This window comes from Drosophila takahashii, chromosome 2R, assembly GCF_030179915.1.
Source record: "Drosophila takahashii strain IR98-3 E-12201 chromosome 2R, DtakHiC1v2, whole genome shotgun sequence".
Classification (NCBI taxonomy): Eukaryota; Metazoa; Arthropoda; class Insecta; order Diptera; family Drosophilidae; genus Drosophila; species Drosophila takahashii.
In genome coordinates, this window is record NC_091679.1 from 40,209,957 (window position 1) to 40,236,594 (window position 26,638).

General features: G+C 41.1%; 3 protein-coding genes across 5 annotated transcripts in view; 1 reads left to right on the forward strand and 2 right to left on the reverse strand.

Annotated features, from left to right (window-relative positions):
• Positions 1-3,461: 3,461 nt before the first annotated feature.
• Positions 3,462-4,651, reverse strand: LOC108054100 (odorant receptor 59a-like). Its single transcript, XM_017136858.2, has 2 exons — positions 3,933-4,651; positions 3,462-3,873 (listed from the first exon to the last, which is right to left on the reverse strand). Exons 1-2 carry the CDS (start codon positions 4,649-4,651, stop codon positions 3,462-3,464), a joined length of 1,131 nt encoding a protein of 376 aa, XP_016992347.2.
• A 344-nt stretch (positions 4,652-4,995) lies between these two features.
• Or59a (Odorant receptor 59a) lies at positions 4,996-12,114 on the reverse strand. 3 transcript variants are annotated; one of them, XM_017136867.3, is made up of 3 exons: positions 11,970-12,114; positions 5,549-6,292; positions 4,996-5,497 (listed from the first exon to the last, which is right to left on the reverse strand). In XM_017136867.3, the coding sequence occupies exons 2-3, from the start codon at positions 6,271-6,273 to the stop codon at positions 5,083-5,085; spliced, it is 1,140 nt and encodes a 379-aa protein (XP_016992356.2). In that variant the 5' UTR covers positions 6,274-6,292; positions 11,970-12,114; the 3' UTR covers positions 4,996-5,082. The 3 variants fall into 3 exon arrangements, with proteins under 3 accessions (XP_016992356.2, XP_070069346.1, XP_070069347.1); XM_070213245.1 differs by having other exon boundaries at positions 5,549-6,462; positions 11,811-12,114; XM_070213246.1 differs by lacking the exon at positions 11,970-12,114 and adding an exon at positions 7,139-7,235 and having other exon boundaries at positions 5,549-6,468.
• A 12,620-nt stretch (positions 12,115-24,734) lies between these two features.
• Positions 24,735-26,638, forward strand: part of LOC108058535 (uncharacterized) — a 53,285-nt gene continuing 51,381 nt past the window's right edge. Inside the window, exon 1 of the mRNA XM_017143310.3 lies at positions 24,735-26,376. Within this exon, the coding sequence (XP_016998799.2) occupies positions 25,028-26,376 (1,349 nt within the window). The 5' untranslated portion in view covers positions 24,735-25,027. The remainder of the gene's footprint in view (positions 26,377-26,638) is intronic.

Sequence of the window (26,638 nt, forward strand, 5' to 3'; positions counted from 1 at the left end):
CCCTGGTAGTCATAAAGTTTTGAGCTATAAATACTTTGGCCAAAGGCCTTTAAATGGAGAAATGGGTGGGCCATCTCTGGAGATCCTACTCCAAAGGGTTGGGGAGATTTGGCTTAGGAGACCGCAAATTGCTTGACATTTGGCACTGGGCCCCCCGAAAGAATCCCTTCCCGAAACCGAGTAACCCTCTATAACTCCTGCTGACGAAACATCTGTCTCGCTCACACCCGCCTCCTGCCATCTCCCTCGCACTGGCACTCAAATCCTACATAGTTCCTGTTGTGTTATTGTCACTTGCCAGCGGCAGTCTTGTGTTATTCTATCCAAGTTTTCCGTCACACAACAAGGACGAACTTTTTGTTGTTAATTCGAGCAAGTTTCGGGGCAAGTATTTACGTGCTTCGCCGAGAAAGAGAGGGGGCTACAGGGCCTAGAAAGAGAGGGGGCTATCGGGCCTAGAAAGAGAGGGCTAGTGTTACTCGCAGGCCGGCTGCTGTGAAAGTTTTGTATGTTAATGGCATAGTTTAGGCAAAATGTTTTTACTGACGCCTGCCGCTCACTCTCCATTCCAAAAATATATATCCACATCCTCAAATTTTGCACAATCCTCTGGATCTGGCACTGCCCCTGCCTCTGCGCATTTTCTCCGGCTCACATTTCCCGACCAAAATTAACTTTCACTCGCCACATCACCCCCTCATCGCTCACTTAATGTGCCATTGCCCACGTTAAGTGACTTTCTTATGCCGGTTGTAAAATTTCCCTCTTTATATGGGACCATATGGATCCTGTTTTTGCCACCATCCATGTTTTTTGGTGCACTCGAAGAATGGGTAATCGTAGGACTTCAAAATTCAAAGTTTTACCAACAAAATCATATGTTATTTTTATAAATAAAAGGCTACAGAAGTTAAATACCTATTAAATGGGTTTATTATTTTTCAAATATTTAATTTTAAATTTATTTTATACTACGAAATATTCTATAAATTATTATATTATATTTGAGAGAAAATATTCGCCAAAGGGTTTTCTTTTAATTCCCATGTTTTTAATAAATATAATAAGTTTAATTTTGATTATAAAATTTAAATTGTTCTCCCCCAATGATTTCAAATATTTCCTTTAAGTGTCAGATAAAACTTGCGCCAACATAGCTGTGGTTAAATATGCCAGGACTAAGAAAGCTTGTAATTTACTTGAGTACACCGCGCTGCAGATGTCCTTTTGGCCCATCCTCCGGTCGCATGTGGCTGCTGGCCAAGTTAAGCCATTGACAAAACTTTCGCCGAGATAGTTTTCGCCATTTTTCTTTTGATTTACTTTGGAAAATTTGAAACTTCTTGGCCTGCTCACTCGAATGTGGAAACTATTAATTTCGAGTTAAGGCCACTGGCTGTTTGGATTTAGTTTCACTGGGTTTCGTTTTCTCCTCCGGCCAGTGATTGTTGCTAATTAAATATAAAGTCGGCAAACAAATATTAAATGTGGCAAGGGGAGCATTTACTTGCCCGCACCTGTTGGGTTCTGTGGTTCTTAGGTTCGAGTGGCCCACGTACGTAACCACTTGATGCTCGAGGACGAAGCAATCCTCAATCCTCATCAGCAGGGGCATCCTTACTCTCCCTATTCTCGGCCTCATCCGTTGGCTACTTGTGGCTGTCACAGCAACGACGGCAACAGCCACTTGCTGTTGCAACCGTATTAACATTCTGCTTAGCAACAAATTACATTCAGGCGGGGGAAGTGGCCGATGAGCCACTTCAGCTGAGTGTTGTGCACTGACAGAAACCAGCTGGCCATTGAATGGAGAAAAACCAAAAAAAGAAAAACCCCTTTCAAATTAAATAATAATAAAGAATGACTAGACCTTAAAAGACCCTAAATAATTCCTGGTTCCCATATCTTTACGGATTTGATAGAATTGACATTTTGAATTGCTTATTAATACCTAATTAATAAAAAAAAATTAATAAAAATTTAAAAGAAAATTTTAAAATCACACCATTCATTAAAAAGTTAGAAGCAATTAATGCATTTTCCGATACATGGCGCCACTTGCAAGCTAATGTTTGCTTTGCTGCTTGCATATCTCTATCTCTCTCTCACTCATTCATCAGAGTAACTCATATTTGATAGTCAAGATACTCGACTATAGAGTTATATTTTGTTTTAAAATATCTAATAAATTATAATGATAACTCCTGTTTTTCCAGTGCACACGTCTGGCCAACTAACTTAAATCATCTCCCCCAAGTGCAATGGAGTTTTCAAGTAACCGCGTTCCTGACTTGCAGACTCCAGTTGGTTGAGTTCGGGGTTTTTGGGGAAGGGGATGGGGAAGGGAAAACGATGAGCACGGAAAATGATGATGGCGATGACGAGGTCTTGACGAAATGAACCAAGTGACCAAATACAATTTCCGGCTGACGGCAAACAGCTGAGTCTGCTTAATGTACAAAGATCCAGTGCGGAGAAACTTAAACAACACGGCTTTGGCAGTTTGAGTTGTTGTTTGTTTTGATTAAAAATTAAGCATGTCCTGGTCGGCAAACTGGGACTGGGACTGAAACAGGGACCTCCAGTACGTGCTCGGCTTGGGGAATTAGGCGGCAAACAGAAGTAAATGCGTTCTGTAATAAATTCAAATCAACTTTGGATGCCCCGGCTACATGGTCATCAAATCGATTGGAACACAAAGTTACTCCCACACACACACGCGCTCATCGGGATTGACCAGGATGTCCCAGGATGCTCTTTAGTTTTTGCCAGCTATAAATTTTAGACGGCGGGTCCCTTTTTGGCTTCCGTTTTACAATGTTCACTTTGCAGATCCAACATGGACTTTGTGCCGACTTAAGCGCATTACGGACTACGGACTCCGATTCGAATTCGTATTCGGATGCCAATGGAAGGCAAAGTCTTTTAATGTCTTATCGCTTGTGCAAATAAATAAGCGGGCAATGGCATTCGGCTCAAGGCTTGTTATCCCGGTTGAGCAATTGATTTGTTCGTTAACTGTCTTATGCAAATTTCGCTGAGTGATTCAATTAGCAGAACGTCCAGTCCAACACACGTGGCGTATACTTAATAAACTAGTGCACACCAGCAAAATAAAAAGGGCAGACAAAGTCATAAAAACCATTGAAAAGGTCGCGTTATTAGTTGCCACGTTTTTTCTAAACGTTTTGAATTTTTTGCCATTTTTTGTGACCTGTTTTTTGCAGCGACGGAAGTAACGTTTCCGCCATTTTGTATGCAAACACAGAAAATGACTTCCGGCCTTAAATGCTATTGATTAGATCCTTAGGGAAGCGGCCATTGTACTCGATGAAATAAAGAAGTACACGTAAAATATTTAAAAGCGTAAATTAAATACAATTGTGGTTTTTTTATACATTTGAAAGCATAAATCCCACTAGTATTATAAAATCAAAAAAAAATCGGAATAACTTATAAAATTAATTCCTCTGTAGAATTATCATGAACAGTGAGTAGGCAAACTTCAGGGTAGCAAAGAAGGTGCCCACCGAAATGGGCATCATTCCGCCCGCCATGATCTTGTTCCTCTTCAAGGACCTTTCCACAAACAGCATGAGCTTCCGCTTGAAGGTTCTCTCCCGACCTATCCAGTCACAGCTGAAGGCAGCATAGTGCAAGCGGCCGAACCAGAACTCCGAATCAGTTCCAAAGTAGCAGCACGGAAAGATTTGTAGGATCATGGCCACGAAATAGGTTATGTAATAGCCCCTAACCATGGGCCCGTTGGCAAAAAAGAAGAGTGCTGCGATCCCAAAGCAGCTGGTAAAGGCGCTAATGGAGAATTGTAGAGCCATGGGCAGCGACATAAAGGCCTCTGTGATCTGAAAAAGTCTATTAATGAAAATTATGTATTTAAATATATTTTATATTAAATATTTTAACCATCTCACTCGAGCAAATTCTTATGATCCGTAATGCACCTTTCCAGCTCTTTTTCCGCATCCTCCAGTGAATTCTGTCCGATTTCCTCCAACCGACAGTACAACATTTTAATGTGAGACGTGATGAGACATAAAACCACCGACGGAAAGCAATCGCTTATGTAATTTTGAAGCAATTGATACGAGAGGCCGGTCGTTTGATATCCAAAAGCTAGGCAATAGTTCCATAGAGAACTTCGCCAGTCAAAGGGAAACCAGCCGGGAAACATAAGACGCCAATCTTCTGCAAACAGAAACATCAACACGGCGGATAAACCACAGGGGGTGTAGACTCCAATGAATAAGCACAGTATTAAACGCAAATGCCACCTAACTTCGGCATAAATACTCCTCTGATTCAATCCAATAACTCGCTCATCTAGCAATCTTAGCAATTCCTTCATTCGTCGTACCTTTCTGTAGTTAAAAGCATATATAAGGAATTTTAAAGACGAACCCAAACATGGTAGGAATGTGGCCACGTTTATCATATCCAGGTCCTTTGTTTCATTCCGGAATAGCTTCATTCCCAGGTGAAAGGGATATCCGAAGGTGAAAAGCAGACTGACTGCAATGGTGCCAAAGGAGTATAACTTCCTGCCGGATTCCAGTTTGTCGGGATCAAAGAAGAGTATTTCCAGCACAAATCGATGGCTTTGAAAATAGCTTAAGCTATCGATGGCAGACATGCCGAATTCGCAATAACTTTGACATTGAGCGAGTCACTCTTCTTTTATACAGAATTCTGGGGTCCGCGTTATGGCCTCTAATAATGTCATTATAATGTAATTGAAATCACCTGCGGCTTCCCAGGCTGCCAATTCTATTTAAGGCAAAAGTTCACCTATTCAACTACTTTACAGCTTTTAGGATATAAAGGAAACCTAAAAAAGTATATTATAATTTCTAAAAATTTTGAAAAATAGTTAAAATATTTAAAAAAAAATACAATCTATTTTTATTTATTGCTTTTAATATTAATAATTTTAATATTAATAAAAATAGTAAAATTACTGGTTTTTATTTTCTGTTTTCCGTACCATATATTTTAGATTTACAAAAAATTAAACATTTAAATATATGTATCTTTTGAAAAAACCCACTAATTTTCAACGGCTGCTCACTTTCTCATTCGTATGATGATGGTGAACAGGGAGTATGCACCTTTCAGGGTGGAAAAAAAGGTATCCAAATGTACTCTCATCATGCCGCCAGCCACAGCGGTGCACTTCTTCAAGGATTGCTCAACGAACAGCATCATTTTCCGCTTAAAACTCCTGTTTTGGGTGTGCCAATTGCAACTGAAGGCCGCGTAATGGAGCCGTCCAAACCAGTATTCGTTGTCGGTGCCAAAGTAGCAGGATGGAAAGATCTGCAGAGGCATGGCCAACGAGTAGAAGATGAAATACATCCGTGCCATGGGCTCAGTGACGAAAAAAACCAGGGCGGCAATGCCGATACAGACATTTAAAGCGGTTACCGCAAATTGAATTAGCATGGGTAAGGATATGAAGGCTTCAACCCGACGGAAAAGTCTGAAAAAATGTTTTTAATTTAAAAAAAAATTCCAAAAAATAAGAACTCACTCTAGTATGTGCTTGTGATCCGTGATGCAGGCCTCTAGTTCCTTCTCCGCATTTCTAGCTGGATTTACACCCACCTCCTCGAATCTCTTGTACAACATTTTGATGTGCGAGGAGATCAGACACAGGACCACCGCTGGAAAGCAGTCACTCACATAGTTCTGCAGCAGTTGAAAGGATATGCCCACGATCTGATAGACATTCGCTATATAGTAGTTTCTGGTTGAGTTTAGCCAGTCGAAGGGAAACCAGGCGGGATACATGAGGCCGCGCTGTTCCTTGAACAGAAAGGAGAGCTCGGCGAACAGGGCGCAGGGCATGTAGATGCCGATGAAAATGTACAGGACATTCCGCAGCTGCACCCGCACCTGTCCGTAGATGCCTCTTTGTTCCGGACCGACTACCCGGTCATCCAGCAGCCTCAAAAGTCTCTCCATTTCCAGCACATCCTTGATGTTGTAGGCATACAGCAGGCACTTCACCGAGCAGGCGGTACAGGTAGCAAAGGTGGTCAGGTTGAGAATATCCTCGGTGAGGGTACGGTTTTGAAAGAGCGACATGCCCAGATGAAATGGATAGCACAGGGTCACAAGGAGATTTAGTACGATACTGTAGGTCATGTAGAGGTTTCTCCAGGACTCCACACGAATATGGGCCACTCCCAGGAGCCGCCAGGCTGTCCAGTGGCTCTTGAAAAATTCCAGACTGTCGACTGTGACTTGCCTCATGGTTCCTCGATTTTTTAGCCTTAAATTGAGGGAAGCTCTTCGTTTAAATACTATTTGGTGATGGCTCCTCTATTGGTGCGATTGACCAATTATGTAATTAAGCTTGCGTGGCCACAACAATTAGGAATTAGGCCTATTGTTGCCACCTGTCGATGAACTAAGGCTTCCCATTCAGGCATCAAATGGGTACTGAAACTTCAATTAAATGCCAGGAAATAGAGGAGGGTATTAAATACCATTAGATATTGAACAGAGAATTCTGATTTAAATGGGAAAATATTATCTTTACTAAATTAATTTTTTTATTACATTTTTTTTTTACTTGTATGGATTTTTAAAATGCTTAAAACAATATAAGCTTTTTAGAAACAAACATAATATTTTCTAACTGCCCCATTCTTTGCTCAAACGCAATATACCGAGCCTTGTACAGGGTATCAGTATAGTAATGTGGAGAAAATATAAATAACTTTTGAAGGCTAAATGAAAAAGTTTTTGAAATTCGCGACTTTGTTGTGCAACAATTTGCACTCCATGCTGATTTCAACAATGGCAACTGAAATGCGGAATTATAAAAGTACAAATGTAAATGTCACAGTTTCAGGTGAGCAGTTAGCACAAAGCGCTCGTTGCTTTGCCGCTTTTATAATTAATATAAAACCGACACATAAATCTGTATTCTCATTTGGCTCACTTTGCATTGCTGCTCTTGTCAGCGGTTTTTGTCGCTCAAAAATTCGTGTGCTAAAAAGTATGCTACTGAATTTATGGCCCACTCGCTGTCAATTTTACAAGCGTACATGCGAATTTATGGCGCATTAAATTATTCGCTTCGTAAAAATTTCAACGATGGCCCGGGACTTACTTGATATTTCCACATGGTGCATGGTGCAATTAGCATGTCCAGACGCAGGCGAGCAAAAAACATGTTGCCATATTGTTGACAGCCCCATAAATTGTTGCATGCACGTCGAAATGGCAGCGGGCCAAACACACAAAATACGGAAAAGCGGCGGGAAAAGCGGGGAAAATACCCTCAGCCAACAGCCATCGCATATATGCGCATTTAGATGCATCGCAGCTCGCTGTTCGAGGACAATCTAAGGTCTTAATTGTTGCATTTTTGCAACAATTTTCCCAGCGACATTGTCGCACAGTGTCTCCCATTTATTGCATGCAAAATCCGTCGCCTCGCTCCGGAAATGCTTCCATGTTCGGATTGTGGATGCCATAACCCAATTACGGCGTATGCCGCAAGTTGCAGGGCGGATGAGAATGTCATCCAATGGTGAGCATTGACTATTGCACCCTCCGCTGCAGCGGAAACAAAATTACAAAGCGCTAAGGTTGGGGAGAAATAATATCGTTATTGGTTCAATTAGCCGAAAATTCAGAATATTACTGCCCTGAGAGGAGAAGCTTTTACAATTTTAATTCAATTATTAATTTTATGTGCGCGCGTTTAATGTCAATATTTTCAAAAACAATTTTTTTGTTTCGCAATGTAAAGTATTGGAATTGTCAGTATCTTACAAATATTTTAATTATTATATTAAAATTCAGTATTTTACAATAAAAATCAAGGCTATAGGCAATTTGTAATTCCCTCTTAACCAAAGTATAAGCAAATAAAAAAATTATTTAATAAAAATAAAAAAAGTGTACTGTAAAATGATTTGGATACTTATATCGGTTACTACATAATAAAAACATTATTATTTATAATAACTTAACTATAAATACACCTTTATATTTTTTATGAGAAATAAAACATTTTGTTTTTTTACTTGATAGAAATTTATTAAAATTCAGTTTTCTCGTCAAATTTAATTTGGCCCAGCTGGGCCTTTCATTTTTACATCCTCCCGTAAACTGGAAGCCTAATTTGGTTTGCCTTGGTGCAGACCCAGGATGGGATGTGCAACTTGCATACAACATTAACTCCCATGAACTGGGGAATATTTAGGGGAGCGTTTTTGTCCAGCGCCAAAGATCGCGGCCCAGCTGCTGTCAGCGAATGAGAACGACAACAATGTAATTATCATAATTAAAAGGCAGCCCCAGTCACCCGAAAAACCAACCCATGCCCATCCACGTGCCCTGCAAAAAAACTACGGAGAACGGCGACCGGCGGCCATGAATTTCCTATTAACAGTGACAAAAGCAACGACCAAGATTCACGGCGGAGGTTGTTTCCTGGGTGAAAGGGGGATGGGGACGGTGGGGGTCTAATGGGGCGACTGGTGGCAGCTGCATAATTGGGCCAGGTCGCTAATTGTAAAACGGTGCGCATTAATTGCGTCTGCAGCGTTGCGCATTTTGCGGTTCCCCTTCCCCTATTCTCAACCCCCTGAAAATCACCCCTCTTCCATCCGCTGAGACCGCAAATTGCGACGATGAAACTCTTATGCAATTGCTTTTCATTTATGAAAGATGCGGTACGTGTTGCTTTTCGGGGCGGATGCAGCTGCATCCGTAATGTATTCTTATCAGTAACTCTTATCAGTGCCTTTCCGAAGCCGAACTCACCACGCTGGAAGAAGAAAGCCGGACATTGGCAAACAGCTGAGTGAGAAGGCTCCTTTCCGCTGCGCATGTCCAGGATGCGGAGAGAAAAACATCGAAATGTGGTAGGCTTCAAATCAAATCAAATTCTAATATTTTCTATGATTTTTAAGTCAAATTTGGGAATAAACGAAATACTTAAAATTGATAGAAAGAAGAAAATTTATAAATAAATTTTTTAATACTCTCTGAAAGGGTAAAAAATGACATCCTTAAGTTCACACTAAAACAAATGAGCACAAATTTAAATTGAACCATGAACTTTTTTAAAGTGCTCCCAATATTTAAAAATCTTACTTAAACATAACAGAAAATTAATTTCCTAAATTTCAATTAATCTACCTATCTTATTTATTTGAAAAAATAATGTTTAAAAAAGGTATTCAAATATTTTATCAAAATTAAAGTAGGTACATAAAAATAAATTTTCTAATTCTAATAAATTTTTTCAGCGAAGTTGCATGCAACAGTTTTCTTTCAACTGACAAAGTTTGCCTTATCAGAATCGTTTCCAGTCTAATCAGAAACATCGCTGGAAGTCGTTCTCTCTCTAGTTAAGAGAGAGCGTGAGAACGGGCACTAACCTGCCTCAATAGCGGCCAGTGTGACGGCTTTCACTTTCTCCGTCGCTCAGCTGCTGGTCCACAGACCCACAATGGATGCTTCGGTTCGAAGTCGTAGTGCTCGGCTTTTCTGGTTCGTTTCGGGGCGTGGTGAATTTCCGAGCGGACGAAGCCGACTTTAGGGCTGAAGTTCCGATGTCGAGCAGCGGTTTACAGTTCGTTCTGAAACGCGTCGCGGCGTGGTTGTGTGTTCATCAAGATAATCCCAAAAAAATACTTTAAAAAATAAACCCGATCTCATCGAACCAAAGATCGCGTGTTTAGTGAAGTGATCAAAAAGATTTATGACAAGTCTGTGAAAGTGGCAGCAACAATTTGGTAAAATAAATAAAGCTGTGAGAGTTTAAAAAAACAGATAAACCAAATAAAGTTTAATAAACTTTATTTAAAATAAATATTGGAGTAAACCCTTAAGGTAGGTAAGGAAAATGGTGCAAAAACATAAAACAAATAGTAAAAAAAATTAGCATAAAAAGTTTCATCCTTGTTATTAAAACCCTTGAAAACCAGGAGTAGCTGAACTGGAATAAGAGTTAATTAATTTGCAATAAAAAAAATACAGAGAACAATTGGTACTTTGTGCTTCCTGCTGATCCTCTGACTGCTTAAAGCAAATGGTTGCCAGTGGGGCGTATGCGTAATGCCATTGTCCAAACGACAGCTTACGCAAATCGCATTCAGTTCGACTCAATTGTGCGCCTGCATCGGTGTGCATTCACACAGTCGTTAAGAACTTAAATACCCGGACATATGTTGTGGACCAGCAGGAGCAAAAAACAGAAAAAAATCCAGCTCATATACAAGTTAACAAAAAATTATGAACTCGCAAAAAAATCCTTATGTAACAGAGGCTGAACGACGGAGGATTCAACAGCCGCATGAGAATGCTGGCCAAGTGAAAGTAAATAATAAATTTCATTATTTTCGACTGGGGGATTATATTCAGACTGCAAGTACGGTAGAGTGGGTGAAGAGCACACAGCTACAGGCCTGCAAGTCAATTAATTAGGGAAAGGCCGGAATAAGAAGTCCATATGGAAAATGAAATCCGAAATGGAAGCCTAGCGAAATCATTCATACGCCGTGTGTGCGCTGCCAGGCCAAGTGTGAAATTGTATTTCCACATTGACTTTGACTTTCGGAACCTGGCCGAAAAACCAGGGCCCCGACTTTATTTTTGCCAAATTAATTAAACTCCTTTGTTTGGTTCGAGAACTCCGGGCACCAATTAACTCGGCGCCATTTCGCCAAATGAAGAAATTATGCTTCTTTGATGTCAGCACATTTCTCTGGCGGACCTCTACTCGAGTTTGTAACCGACTTATTATACGCTTCATCCAAGTTAATTACCATCAGCACCTCAAATCCCGAGCTTCTGTTTCAGCTCATTGTTTTAATTTGGGGCATTTACCTGCACGCTCTTAGCCGGTGTTTACTTTCACTTACCCCCCCATCCCTCATTTCTCATCCCTTAGCCATCCATTAATACTTAACTTTGCATACAAATGGGCCAACTGGGCGCTTCTGCTTTATGAATGCAAATTTGCCCAGCCTCCTGCTGATGCCTGCAGTTTGCCATTGACCCATGCTGCGAAGGATGGAGGATGCGAAGGATACTGTGGTGTCACTGTCAGTTTCAGTTACTTATTTGCATACAGTCGGAGAAACTTCAAGGGAAGGGTTCTGTTCACGGGGTGCCTGATGCCTCTGAAAATACTGAAATACCAGCAAAGAAAAATAAAGCAAAAAAAATTGTATCTTTATAAATGACTAACAATATTTTCTAAGGATAATAAACAATTTTAAGTATTTTTCTTTGACCTAAAAATATATTTAAAAGGATATGCAACTGATTTAATTTGACTCTTGAATCGCCTTAATTTTCAAAATATTTTATTTTACTTAGTTCATCTTCAGCTTTAATTTAAATTACATATTTATTAATTTTATTGCATACTTTATCTTATTTAAATTTTAACTGCTACTTTCTCTGAGTGCATCCTCGTCAACAATAGCAACAAAATACAGAAAAAACAGCAAATGTCTACAAAATATAGAAAAAGCGGCAAATAGTTGCACCCCACGTTGCCCGTTGGCAGCTGTTTTGCCTTCCACTTATTCGGCGTTTACTTTGTGAAGTCCTTTTTTTTAGAGGCTCTTCCAAAACTTAACAGATATCCCAGACGCGGACTTCCTAACAACGGATTTAAGGCAAACAGCAAAGAGGCAGCCAAGTAAAGCCGGATGAAAATATGGCTTGAAATCAGCTACACGTCTTTGGTCTCAAATTTCATTGGGATTCGTTTAAATAGAGATTTCCAACTAATTCTGAGGCCTTTTGTGGCTTACCGCCTTATTTTTATTGACCAATCGGTGAATGATTCTGCGTAATTTGCGAGACAACTATTTAATCCTCCTTTCAGCAATTTAATTTCATGGGTATTTGTGTGTCATTAAAACCAAAGTCAAGAAACCAAATTGTAATTTACAATTTTCCAGTGTACATACGTTATTATTTCGACTAAGGCCTAATTTCATTTCTGGTAAATGTAATTAAAAATCGGATCACCAACACAATTTTGGACTATTTTTAGGCAGAAAATGCAAATGTAAAATGTTTTCTCGGAATTTTCGCCGCCCTTCGTTTTAAGCCTGTATTTTACGGAATTTCAGGGAATGAGCAATGAGAATGTGTGGGCATCAAACTTCTGTGTTTTTCCAAGCCCTACAAATCGGCTTAAACGGTCGTCGTTGCGGATTTACTGTGGAAAATTATTAATTATGCACGGGGAATGTGTTCATGAGCATTCCCTAATTCCACTCGAAGGTTAACTTTAACTCAAATAGGAATTTTAGTGCATACTTTTCGGCCCTTTAGTTCCCTTTTTGCTAAACTTTTCATGGTCTTGGTCAGTGTTTGAGTTGGGCATTCGGCATGCAACCAATTAATTAAGGACAACGGTGTTCACAGCTCATTTGGGGAATAAAACCCATGGGCAATCAATCTAATTGACCGACCAAAAAGCAGACAGACTCAATTAAAAAGGGCCACCAAAAAAGGACAAAGGTTGATCCTTTAGTGGACCCAAAGGTTGGTTGACACGCCCCATCGTTAAACTATTTAGTTGTTTTATCACATCCGCTTACCGGCCCACAAATTCACATTAAATTAGTTATGATTGTGGCGTGTTAAACATTAATTAAATTCGCCTGATTTGCGGTGCGGCCGAAACAAATCAATTATTTAAGCGATTTTAAATGCACACCCCGGCCTGATTGACGGCCTGTTAAAATCACGCCCTCACGCACACCCACTCATTAATGGCTATAGATTTCCCCGATTTGCCTGGCTTTGGTTTGGTTTGGGCATCAATTATGGGTCAACAAGGTAAAAGGTTATTTACTCTCCGGCTTTGATTGAGTATGCTTTGGTCGAAGGCTTGTTTATAGGTTCCTATTAGGGATGACAAAGACAAATTGATTTGTAAGTATCAGTTTAATGAGTAAAAATAAAATTAGGAAATGATTAAAACTATTTTAAAAACATTCCACATTAATAACAAACTAAAAAAATTATTATAAAACAAGAGAGAACGCTATAGTCGGGTGCCCCGACTATCAGATACCCGTTACTCAGCTAAAGTGCGAAGGAGATAAAAACTTTGATCCGCCATAACTTTTTAACGAATGGTCCGATTTAAAAAATTTCTTCTTCATTTCGATAGGTATTGATAAACACCATAAAACTGCATTTTTACTTTTCCGAAATATTGAAATTTTTAAAATCGTATATAAGCGATTGTGGGCGTTAGAGGGGGCGTGGCACCCTTTTGAAACAAACTTGCGCTGCGTAGGAACTCCTAGAATCTGCATGCAAAATGTCAATCTTCTAGCTTTTATAGTTTCCGAGATCTCAGCGTTCATACAGACAGACAGACGGACAGACGGACAGACAGACGGACAGACGGACAGACGGACAGACGGACATGGCTAGATCGACTCGGCTAGTGATCCTGATCAAGAATATATATAGTTTATAGGGTCGGAAACGCTTCCTTCTACCTGTTACATACTTTTGCACGAATCTAGTATACCCTTTTACTCTACGAGTAACGGGTATAAATATATTACAACATCCTTAAATGCATTATTGTTTCCTAGACATCTTTATTTATTTTTTTAATTTTTCTATTTATTAATTAATTTATTGAATTTTCATTGTATTTAATTATTTAATTAATTTTCTTATATATATTTTTTTTTTGTTTGTGCCATATATTTTTACGTTTTTACATTTTGCCAAAGTCTAGTTTTTAGACATCTAATTATTATTATTTAAGGACTAGTTTATAGTCATCCCTCTTCATCAAGATCTATAAACATAAAAGTTCTCGATTCCATGGCCCCAAGAGTGCCGTTCTGTTTGCGGTCAGTGAAAGTAAAAGAAACGAATGACAGAATAATTGCCATCGAATGCCAAAGTTGAGTTACAATCTAAGCGACTGGCTTTTGCTGCCAGTCCATTCTGCGACTTTTCCCTGCAGATGATTTGTGCCTTTCTCTCAGCACTTTTATTTCCTTTTTTCTATTTTTTTGTTCTAGCCCGAGGCAGCAGGTGCTTTGAGCCGAGGTTTCTTTTGCCTGTCAGTGATTGAAGCGCTTGCAAATGGCTACAATTGCGGCGGTTCTCTAAATAACAAATGGCCAAAGATGGAGGGGAAATGGGAAAAGGGGGCAAGTTTTATGGGCACGCCTCCCTTGGCGTTACGTTTTCCCTGGAACTTGTTTGGCCAAGTGTCGTTTCCAAGTTTTCCCTCTAGTTTTCCTGGTTCTGTCTCTACAGTTCTGGTTGAACGGTAAGGGTTGCCCGGCTGTCCTGTAAAAGTGAATTATGGCGACAGTTGTCAGCGGAACTTTTAAGCTGCCTACGGAGAGACAAAAGCAAAGGATGCGTCTGCACTCAGCATTTGAGGGGGGTTGAGCAGGGGGGTATAAGGAATTTGGCATTGCGAAACTTCCACTGGCAAGCATATCATTTGTCAGGCTGTAAGAGCCGCCAACTTGCAACTTCCATCTGCCTTCTGCCGTCTGCTGCTGCCTTCTGCTTCAATTCAAGCTCAAACTTCAGCAACAGTCAAGTGTCAAGGTTGACGGCTGAATGCAGACTTTGGGGCAAGGACACGCTCGCGAAAATTGTCCTCTTAAATTGTCATCTGTGTGTGACCCGCACACAGGGCACCTCATCCTCATCCTCCTCCTTCGCGGCTTTCGTCCTCCTGGCCCAAAGGACAATGGAGGTTGGTGGCGGGGCAAAGACAAGCATTTCACCGTCACTTGACTGACAAGTCGTGCGTGTGGGCGTGGTCGCTGTGAAAACGCCACCTCCCCCAACTTTCACCCCCCTTTTTTTGCACTCGGTTATTTCAGCACACGTTGGCTGCCCTCTGCAGACAGTTTGGGTATGCTGGCATTTCGTTGGGAGGGTAATCAGCAGAAGCCAAGGGATTCACTCAGTAAAGCAAATAACTATGGCATATGTGAAGAGGAAATAAGAACAGAAAAATAATATTTCTGATAATGAGAGAACCAGAAAATACCACAAGAATAATAAGACAGAATGAAAGCGTAGACAAACATGAAAGAAAATCCAAACATGAAAATCCACAGTAAGTGAAGAAAGAATCTGGCAATTTTAAATTTTACCTAAAATCCTGAAATCGATTTAAAATTTCTAGAACTTAAAAACAATTTCTATAAACAGTTCTTAGTTATATAAAAATATAAATATTATATTTAGGAATCCATGGAAAGTAGTTAGTATTACAGTTCTTTAAGAAAGGATATGCTCTCAGTCGTATCCTTAAAGGCTACACCCCTAAAATACCTCCTTGTCTTACGTGGCCATACGTGAAAGTGTTTGTGTTCAAGCACTGACACACACACATACAGTCGTTTGTATTTCGCTGGCATTGTCAGGATACGAGTATCCTTTCGCCGTGCTGCCTGTATTATTTAATGACGCCATTGTCGTCAGTTCGGTCCGTCCGGGGGCCCCAGTTGATGCGTTGATTGCTGGCTCACTTGTTCGCCGCTTTTATTAATTTACGAGCTGCGATAAAGGCGAAACCGAATGAAAATGACCCTTGGCCTTGGGTGGTGCCTTTGATCGACGGTAGGATAGAAGTGCATAAACCGAAAGTTATGTAACAGATGGAGCTGAAGATACACGGGTGCCCATAAACATGGCCATCTGGGATATCCAGAGATATCGACATTCACCTGCTGTTGGCGGTTGGCTGTTGCTCCTGCCACGTGTTCGTCGGCATGTCTCCGCCCTTCACTCTTTCAACCAGACAGGCTCCACGTTCAAGGTCCTTGCAAATTGATTGACACGGACAGGAAATTAAAATAGGTTCGTCGCCGTGCGAAACGGCTTTAAGTTTGTGCATTATTTTCGGGGGAAACCAAATCAGCTGAATACATATATCGGTTAAACAGCAGGCCATTAACGAAATTGGATTTGATTATTTATACATGAGGGAACATCGAGCAGCAGCTCGCATCCCATCGTGATCGGCCACAAAAAATAAAAGCAGAAAAGAACGATGTCATAAATCACATTACACAGCACAACAAAAGTCCTTGAAATTCGGTGTAAGAGGAAGTGTTATTGATGAGCATTTAACATTTGTTATTTCCGCAGACTGGCGCTTGGCTTTAAACTTTTCGCCGGGATGGCGTCAGCCCGGGTATCTTTACGATACGATACTCTGCTCCTTGTTCGATAATTTAGTTAATAGTTTTAGTACGATTCAGATTTTGCCAACGCCAGCGTTTCGCCTTGGGGATTTCCATGGGCAAATGGGATTTGGGGGAATCTCCGCTTGACGAGGCCTGCTAATGATTTGCCTTTCCCTTCCTTTTCGACTGGTCTGTTTGGTCAATAAAAGGGCAACGTCATGTTTTATATTGGCTCTCATGTCGACGAGGCCCATAAATTAGGGCAAATTCCATTTGACTGAGCTTTGTGCCCTGACTTTGTGCTTCGTCTTCGGCTTTGACTTTTCTTTATTTATTTTTTATTTATTTTATATTTATATTTTATGCGCTCTTTATTTTTTTCATCCGAGTCCTTGGTCCTTGGGCCAATTTATGGCTACACACTTTGTCCATTAGGAAGCTGTTTAAAGGCCAAACTTTCGAGGCACTCCATTAGCAATGGAAACAAGTTAAAGTCGCGTTCCACATGGCGAATGCGTAATTTAGCATTTTCTTTGTATTGCTGGCTAGACATTGTCTGGCTTCGGAATTTATTGTCCACTGCGGCAAGGTCAACTTCGTTTGTTTGCAATATGAATTAGAGGATTAGCTTTTTGTTTGCCTTAATCAAAAATTAACTACGAAGCAACGCTTTGAATAATTTATTAATTTGAATATGAAAATTACAAATTATAAGGAAAGTAATTTCCTAAAACTCAATTAATTCGGTGCCCAAAGGGTTGGGCTCACATCGAAAATAAATGTCGGGGAAATCAAAACACATAATTAGCATAATCCCCGGCTAAGTTGTGGCGAAAAGGGCTTGAAGGCTTTTTTTTGTGTGTCAGGCAAACGACTAATATAACCATCCAAGCCAATATTTTGGCAATTTAAATTTTTGTGCGGGAGTGTGCAAAAGTTTTGTTTGCATTGCCTGAGCACATAATTCCGGCTATAAATTCGCCTCGAAATAAACAGTTTCTCCGTTTCGCAGGTGTATTCTTTTCTCCTGTAAGCTGGGATTAGGACTACAGCTCCATTTTATTAGGGGAACGTTTTCGTTGTCGGCGTGATTGCTATGCTATATCCTGTATATTCTGTACATATAGCCCGAGGCATCTGGCACACGTTTGAGTTACCTGGAAGTCTGTTACCGTGCAATTTATGCCCTCACGTATAAATAGAATTGATTTTGCTTAAGCATCGCATATATTTTACCTCCGCCGGTGATTTAATGTCTGGCGACATAATCTGCCATTTGGCACTCGCTTCCCAGGCATCACGTACGTGGGTCTGGCATCCTTATCGCCGTGTCTTTAAGCTGCGTGCAAATCCGAATCCATTTTCAGGATATTCCATTATGCGAGGATGGGCTTGGGTAAACAAAGAAAAATACACACAACAGGGGTATGCAATATCCCTCAGTCAGGAGCACTTGGCAGCAGCAGAAAACAATTATGTCGGAATAACACGGGAATTTTGTATTTTTGTTCTTTCGAAGCTGTCGGCAGTCTGTTTTTGTGTGTTTTTGTTGCCGAATCTGATTAAAGCGAAATTAATCCCCGGGGCCCTTCAAACTATTGCATTATTTCTCCGTGGATTTTGGGATGCAGAATGTAAATGCAATAGATATTGTTTGCTGTTCAAGGATTTTTAAATACCTGGTATTAATTTACAAGAAAGATTTGCCGAATGGAAAAGGTTTACAAAATTTAGTACACCCAAAAAAAAAATTGTATGAAACGATGGTCAATTATATATTATGTTATATGAATTTGGACTTGCTCTATTTCGAATTATGATACACCCAGAAAAAAAAGACCGAAAAAATCTAAGACCGAATTTCTTACATTACTACCGTGTTGTTCTTTTATTTTTTTAAGACCACATTCTTATATTAATACCAAAGGGTATTGATTTAAGACCAGTAAATTTAGATTTAAGTTGAACTTATGCACGCGCGCGTAACACGGTGCGCTGGCCCAGTTGGTAAGGCGTCTGACTCTGATGCGAGAGGACCCCGGTTCAAAACCCAAATAAGTCAAAGTAAGTAAGAAGTTTTTCAAATGTATTTCAATTAACATTTCCTTTATAACTTTAAGAACAAAAATGTATTAAAAAAGTTAAGTTGTTAATTTACTAATTACAAAAAAAAAACGAGGACGGAAGCTAACTTCGGCAAGCCGAAGTTTTAATACCCTTGCAGATTTTACGAATTAAAACTTGACTAGACTAGCAACATGAATTAATAAACAACAAAATATTTTATAATTGAAAAAATAAAATTTTAAAATGTTTCACCCTATTGTTCCTATGGGAGCTATAGGATATAGACGCCCGATCGGCACGCGCGTTTACCCTAATGAAGGTACGCACAAAAAAATACGATTTGGAAAGTTTCATGGGAATAGCTAATATTTTGCGCGAAATATCCTGAAAAACGTCAAGTTTTGACCGATTTCACCCTATTGTTCCTATGGGAGCTATAAGATATAGACGTCCGATCGGCACGCGCTTTTACCCTGATCAAGGTACGCACAAAAAAATACGATTTAGAAAGATTCATGCCAATAGCTCTTACACTGAGCGAAATATCTTCATTTTTGTGAAAGCTATATCCGATTATTCCTATGGGAGCTATAGGATATAGACGTCCGATCGGGTCGGCTTTCAAACTTGATCTGCGTACACATGTTTTAGGACGACTGTGAAAGTTTCAAGGCGCTAGCTTTTAAACTGAGCTCGCAAACGGTATTGAAACAGACATACAGACGGACAGACGGACAGACGGACAGACGGTCAGACGGACAGACGGACAGACGGACAGACGGACAGACGGACATGGCTATATCGACTCCCCTATTGATCCTGATCAAGAATATATATACTTTATGGGGTCGGAAACGTCTCCTTCACTGCGTTACAAACTTCTGACCAAAATTATAATACCCTCTGCAAGGGTATAACAAGAGAGAACGCTATAGTCGGGTGCCCCGACTATCAGATACCCGTTACTCAGCTAAAGGAAGTGCGAAGGAGGTGGAGATAAAAACTTTGATCCGCCGTAACTTTTTAACGAATGGTCCGATTTAAAAAATTTCTTCTACTTTTCGATAGGTATTGATAAACACCATAAAACTGCATTTTTACTTTTCCGAAATATTGAAATTTTTAAAATCGTATATAAGCGATTGTGGGCGTTAGAGGGGGCGTGGCACCCTTTTGAAACAAACTTGCGCTGCGTAGGAACTCCAGGAATCTGCATGCAAAATGTCAATCTTCTAGCTTTTATAGTTTCCGAGATCTCAGCGTTCATACAGACAGACAGACGGACAGACGGACAGACAGACGGACAGACGGACAGACGGACAGACGGACATGGCTAGATCGACTCGGCTAGTGATCCTGATCAAGAATATATATAGTTTATAGGGTCGGAAACGCTTCCTTCTACCTGTTACATACTTTTGCACGAATCTAGTATACCCTTTTACTCTACGAGTAACGGGTATAATAAGTTGTGTTGTGAGCGGGAATTGAACCTCGTACCCCCAAACACAAAATAATACCAGAATCCAGCACCTTGGCCCCTGGGCCATGGCCTTATTATTTCCTTCCATGGCAGAATGCTTACAGGAGCATTCAAACAAAATTATTTTTTTACTAAAAATAAATATAAATTTAAGTACGTTTCGTTCTTAAAGTAAGAACAGCGGTTTTAAAAATCCGTTCTTAAAATAATACCATAAATTCTTATAATGATACCAAACGGTATAAAGCTATTTTTGAGACTCAAAAAGACACGTTTTCAGACACAATCAGAACAATTTTTTCCCTGAGTGTAGATTTAGTTAATCTCGCTCCCACTCACATAGTTTAAGTCGTTATATGGCTTCTTACTGTCATTTTCAAAGTCATAGAACCTTCGAGAGATAGAATTCGGCAAAATGATATTGTTTAATATTATTTTTAATAGTATTGCATCGTATTGCATATAGTATTGCATGGCTATCCATGCGGATAGCCATTTGAACCCTTTTATAAATAATAAGCTTAATTCAGAGTTCACAAAAATTTAATCAAAACACTAATACCAAAATCACTTAATTCCAGAGCACGACTAAGTGTTTTCATTTAATATTCGCAGCATTAAAAATACAATACAAAAGCAGTCAGACAAACAAATAAATAAATAAATACTTCCGAACCTCCGGTTGTGTCCACAAATAGAAGCTAATGAAGGAAGCATTTTACTGCGCTGAAGAAAACAAGAGTTTCTGCCACAGAAATGCGACTGCTGACTGCCTTTTGCAATTTTTATTTTCATAAATTCTCAAAGCATGTTTGCCAGCTCATAAAAACGCAGCGCACACGGCACCTCCACCGCGTCACCCTCGCTTTTTTCTTCTTTTCCTTCACTTGGAGGAAAAGCCGAGAAAGCCAGGCCCAAGTGGCTCATAATCTGAGCAATTTGCTAGCGTTTTATGTGATTTTTGTAGCTAGTATTAGTGGCTGTAAAGAACACACCCCAGATGAGCTCGAGTGTGTGGCCGTGGAAGTGAGTTTTCTGCATCATTTGTATGCAAATTGGAAGCATCTTTCCCTGGGATCCCTCGACTTGGAGTGGGTTGATGCATGTGCAGGCGCTGTTTTCGTATGAAATTGAAATTATAATCAATCTCCTTTGTCTAGTGTGTATTTATCAACTTCGGATCTAAATCAATTACATTCCATATTATATTATTTGGACGCGATGCCAGCAGACAGACCCTTTCTCCCTTTCCCGTTGATTGGCAACCAGCCAGTCAGCCAGGCAGCCAGAAAAAATTATCCAATTTAAAAGTCAAATGTCATTTTTTCGTATTCCTTGCACGCTGCTCTTTGTTTGTTGCTGTGTGTGTTTTTTTTATATTTTTTCTTCGACGCCATTGCCGACACATAATGTGAATTACCTAACAAAGGTGGCCCTGCTGATGAGTTGACGACGAGCACAAAAAGGAGCAGAAGGTGACGGGCCGCCATTTCCATTTCAGCCTCTTGGAATACCCTTTCCAAAAAGGTATGGAAACTTGTATAAAAGTGTTGTCTTCCCTGACGGCAACATTGTGTTTCTAAGTCTAAAAATCCTAAATAGATTGATTTTGGTAAACAAAAGAAATATCTTGATGTAACAAACATTATAACAACGAATAAATTCCTAAAAAAAAGCTTTTAAATTTGGTAAAAAATATGATTTTACCTAAAATATAACTAGATTTATCACAGATTTTTAAAAAATTCTTTGTTGATTTTTAAAAACCAAAATAAGAGTATTACCTTGGCGGCCAGCAGATCTCACCTGCCTCACTTGAATCTTCTTTTTGACGGGTTCTGCTTCCGCTTCCGTTTCTTTTGCTATTTTGGCAAAAGACATTTCATTCTTTCTTTGGCAACGACAGAAAAATTACCCGAATTTCATTTAACGCTCCAACTTTGTCACCGGCAGCAACAAGGACACTCATGCAAAGCAAATGCGTTGAGTTTGTTAATGTGTTTGCATAAATTTGCAGGCGAGGAAAAGAGGGAAAAACTGAGACTAGGATATGTTTTTTGGGACCTGAGTGAATGGTTATGGCAAAGCAGGGCAAAAACAACACGGTTCTCAAGGGTTTTGGGTGTCACACAAAAAAAAAAAACAAAACAAAAATAAAGGTTTAAGCAATATTAATAATAAGGTAATAGTAATAAATACAATGAAGATTGCGGATTTGGGAATTCACAATCAAATTACTTAAAACTATTATTATTTATTTAGCAACTCAATTTAGTGTTTTGTATGATTTTTAAAAATTTTCTTAGATTTATTCTAATTTATTGTAATGCCATTTTATTTCCTGTGATTACTCCTTTCACTTTGCTTACACTTGAATGCCATTTGTTCTCTATGTAGAGTGGAGAAAGCCTTGCCTTCTGAACTGGACAATCCAATTGCTTTAAAGTTGGCTGGGCAAAGGACTGGCCGTGGGCATTAATCAGACTAAGCACACTCTTACTCCCAGTTCAGTCACAAATGCAATTGCTCTTCGCTGGAAATTGGATTGTTAGTTTTGAAACATTCTGGGCCCCATGTGTGTGGAGGGGTCAGAGGTCGCAGCTCTGTGCTGGGTTACCTGCATCAGCAGCCACTCACCTGTGACGAAGGGTGGCCCCTGGCGCCTGACGCCCGGAAAAAGAGAAAGTTGAGCTGTCAACGGGTTCGCATCTGCCCGCATGCTGAGCTGGATCTCGGGGTGGTCGGGTGTCATGGGTTAAGTACATGAGAGTGTCACCCCTAACGTTAACCCCCCGCTGTCTACAGTCACTCTCAGAGCTTCCCGCTCGTTTGTCGTAATGCATTAGCCGTGTCCGTGGAATCACGGGCCAACCAAAGCCCGCAACCGGAATCAAACTTTGGCCTTCTCTCCTCCAGAGACACCATTTCCAATTGTCCGACAGCAAAGCCCCTGGCAAAATAAAAAAGAGCCCGATTTAGTTGTCCTTTTCTGGTTTGGGCACCCGTTTGACTTGCTGTGGCCTTTATGAATAATAGATACTGGCACCCTCACGCCCCGAGAATGTCAATTGTTTATTTATTGTCCGATTGGATTGGCCCCCACCACCATCTACGAACCGCGACACTTGCATATACAAAATTCATGGACTTTGGTATTGAAATTGTGAGCGGCGAGAATAAAATTCACGAACTGTGTTTATGCGGAGCTTAAATTTGGAAAAATAAGGTCAGTTTTTTGTTCGCATGTTAAATTAAAAGAACTGCTAGCAACTTTAAAATAAACCTTAACGAATTCTTTAAATTTAAAATGCGGATGTGTTTTAAAAAAATATTTAAGTATTTCGTATAAGAAAAGATTTTCAAAATATTATTTATTTTACCTTGAGAAAAGCTTTTTAAATGTTATAGAATTTAAAAACTTAGTAAATGATTATAAAGAATGCCATACAATTATATTTGGTATTTAAGAGTGCTTCCATTTCTGCCTAAAATCCACAAGAGTATTTGCAAATGGTAGGATTTGAATAAAAAGGTAGCATTTACCTACATCACAGTTCAAGAAACGTAGAATAAATCTAAAGTAGAGCTTAAAAGTCTCCCATAAACTGCAACTTAATCTGCACTAATCATACATAGTGCCGCATGATCCCGAGCTGGAAAGTGAGCGTCACACCTCCGTGTGGCAGGAGTGTCAATTACTCTTGCTGCCGTAGCCATTATAGCACTTTCCCACCCTGCTTCCACCCCATAACTCCACAAAGAATCCATTGTTGCCTCTGTGTTTGCTGTTTGTCTGCTGATGTTTGGTCTCGCCTTGGAGAAATTTTTATGGCTCATAAAACTCGAAATTAGAACTGGTGCCGCTGCCTTCCTCTCAGATATATACTTGTTCCATATACTATATATATGTACGTTTGTATGTGCCTTTGTGCCGAGTATAAAATGTTTATGCTCTGCTCATCGTTGAGAAATCTGGTCCAGCCAAGTGGATTTTCTTTTCAGAATTAGTATTACATTTAAATGGCATATAATTTGTTAGCGCCATAATATTTATGCGAGCTGTGGCCGTACACTTTTATTAATGTTCACTTGGCTGCCTCGGTTCTTGGAAATTCCCCCACCCCCAATTCCCCCCTGGAATCCCCCAGCTGACAATCAAAGCGCACTTCTTTGGAATCGCGTTTAATTTGCGTGCTAGAGGCACTTGCTTTCCACAATGCAGCGGTGCCACGCGGCGTATGCGCAATTTTCGCCTTCTCTTACTCAACGACTCTTGGGGAAACAATTATTTATTTGTGTTGTTTCTCGCGCTGCCTAGATGCGGAAATTTTTAATTGCCAACTTAAAGCGAATTTGAGAGTATGACTTTGTGTTTGCCCCAGCTGCTTTTGCGGCTAAGATCCCGGTCCGGCAGCCCCGATTACGCTAACTTGCCTTCTCTGAATTTGGCTGAAATAATGTGCGCGACCTTCATTTTTGTTCAGGGCAAAAAGTACGTAACACAAAAATGTACATAATTCAAAGAAAACATTTTGCTTACTTTCCGAAAAAAAATACACGCAGCAAAGGGCATAAAGAAATTGGAATCGTAGGGAGGAAAATAATGAAAAGCCAGGCCAAATAGTGGGATAAATATAGTAGTATCCCAGGAGAATATTGAGATTTTTAATAAGGCGCGCACACTGAAAGAAAAGTATTAGTATATTAGTAACGAAGTAATTTTCTACCAAGTTTGCTAATAAAAAAAAGGGATAATATCAGCATATAAAATTAATATTTTAGCTGAAAAAGGCTTTGAGTTTTTGTTTACATATATTTGTAAAAAATTTTTTATAAGAAACTATTGATAAAATACCAATAGTTTTTCTTTCTTGGTGTCAATCAAACTCATCATTCGTCATTCTCCGTTTTCCTGACTCTCCGGGCTAATCATTCGATTTTCTCTTTTCCGTTTCAGCTTTTCGCAGAGAATTAGAGGATAAGGCGAGTGAGTGGGTGGCACGGGGAAATGGGCGCCATCCGCATGTCCATCCGCCCGAACCAGCGGATGCCGGGCACGGTGCGGATGCGTGATGTTCTCGCCCCGGCCTTTGACAACTGAAAATGCCAAAAGGTAGCTAAGCAGCAGCAGTCCCTCGTCCAATCGATAACCGCAGCACAGAAAGTGCTGATCAGCCAATCAAGGCGAGTAACTAAGCGATATAGGGGTGCACTCAAAGCGCACCCCCGAATAAAAGCGGAGAGCAAAAAGCGAGCTAGAACCCCGAGCCCCAGAATGCGGATGTGGATGTGGAGGCCGCAGGCTGTGCAGCTGCTGTTTGTGATGGGCTTGTGGGTGATGCAAGGTCAGGCGCAGCTGGAATCGGAGGCTCTAGCAGCGGGATCTGGATCCCCATCCCCTGGCCCATCCCCGCGGAACCGCATCAAGGCGGAAGCGGATGCCCTGATGACGGGCGACAGCTTCAACATTCGCCACGGGCGCTCTCGTTCGCATTTCCTTCACTCGAACAGCAGTGGGAGTGGCTTGGGTGGCACCACCCGCCTCCTCCTCATCACACCCACCCCGTTGCCAGGGGCGGGTGGCACATCCCCAGCTCCCGTCACGCATAAAATCCGCAAATTGCACAAGAAGAAAATCAACGAGAGCATACGCAAGAGCGTGGACAAAAGTCTGGGCCTCCTCCATCCGCCCAAGAATCATCGCAGTTTGGCCGAGGCCGAGCATCTGCAGGGTCGTCCTGCCAGCGCCGAGGACACCGAGGACACGGCCCTCAGCGAGGTCATGCAGCTGGCGGATGAGATTGAGCTGGAGAGTTCATTCGCCACGGCGGTGGCCCCCACAACAACAGGTGATCCGGATATCGGTGTCAGGCAGGCGCGCCAATTTGTGCGTGATGAGGCCAATTACCAGAGGGAGCAGGAGCAGGATGATACCCTCGACGCAGAGGAGCAGGAGGATGAGGAGGAGGAGGAAGAGGTGGAAGCCACCACAAAGCCAAAAATAACCAGAACCCGCCTGCTGCCGGTGAATGGCACTTGGGAGCGAAGGGGCACGTTGCCTCGCGACTCCTCCTCGGAATCGGATTACGAAAGCAATGCCCTGGAGGAGGAGGAACCCTTCGGCAAGCAGCCCTCCCTCAACGAAAGCCTCGGCACCACCGAGTGGATGGACGAGGCTCCGGGAGGCAGGGAACCCGAGGCGGAGGCCAGAGCCCAGGTAGCCTCTAGCATGGAGGTCAAGCAGATCAGCTTCGACAGCTCCGACTCCGATTCCGAGTCCTCTCTCGATACCTCCGAGGTCACCATGGACGATGGCTATCCGCCGGATGTGCAGATCGATGACAAGACCAAGCAGCTGGTCATCGGCGATGTGGTGGGCGAGGAGGAGGCCGAGGACAACATGGAGTCCAGCCAGATAACCGCCGACGTGATCAACGCCCGCGACAGCAAGATCGATCTGGTGTCCAAGTTTCTGCAGTACATCGAACAGCAGCATTTGATGGGCTCAAATTGTGTGGCCGGCACCTCACTGAATCTCGGCGAGGGCGTGGTCGACCGCTATGCCCAGGACAGGTTCCGCGTGGAGGCCGAGGTGGCCGTCAATCGCGCCAATATGCTGACCAGGTGAGTGAACGCCAGGGCAAAGTTTTGGCCGACTCTCTCTCTCTGCCCACATCATATTATTCACATGCCAAACTTTTCCAATCGAAAGTTTTTCGGCCAGACGGTTGGGCACAAATGCAAGTGGAAATGGAAATGGATTTCGAACTGAATGTGAACAGTTCGGGCTAAGCAAGTAGTATCATTTATCCGAAGGTCATTCAGGGGTCAATCGAATACACAACGGAAATAATTCCCTTGTAAATATTATTATATATTGTAAATA

What these genes read in the sequence shown, in the direction of transcription:
- Or59a (XM_017136867.3), bottom strand. Translation starts at nt 6,273, where the DNA reads ATGAGGCAAGTCACAGTCGACAGTCTGGAATTTTTCAAGAGCCACTGG. An exon ending in GATCACAAGCACATACTAGA is followed by an intron (nt 5,498 to 5,548) that starts GTGAGTTCTTAT and finishes ACATTTTTTCAG; the next exon opens with ACTTTTCCGTCGGGTTGAAG.
- LOC108054100 (XM_017136858.2), bottom strand. Translation starts at nt 4,651, where the DNA reads ATGTCTGCCATCGATAGCTTAAGCTATTTTCAAAGCCATCGATTTGTG. An exon ending in GATCATAAGAATTTGCTCGA is followed by an intron (nt 3,874 to 3,932) that starts GTGAGATGGTTA and finishes TTTCATTAATAG; the next exon opens with ACTTTTTCAGATCACAGAGG.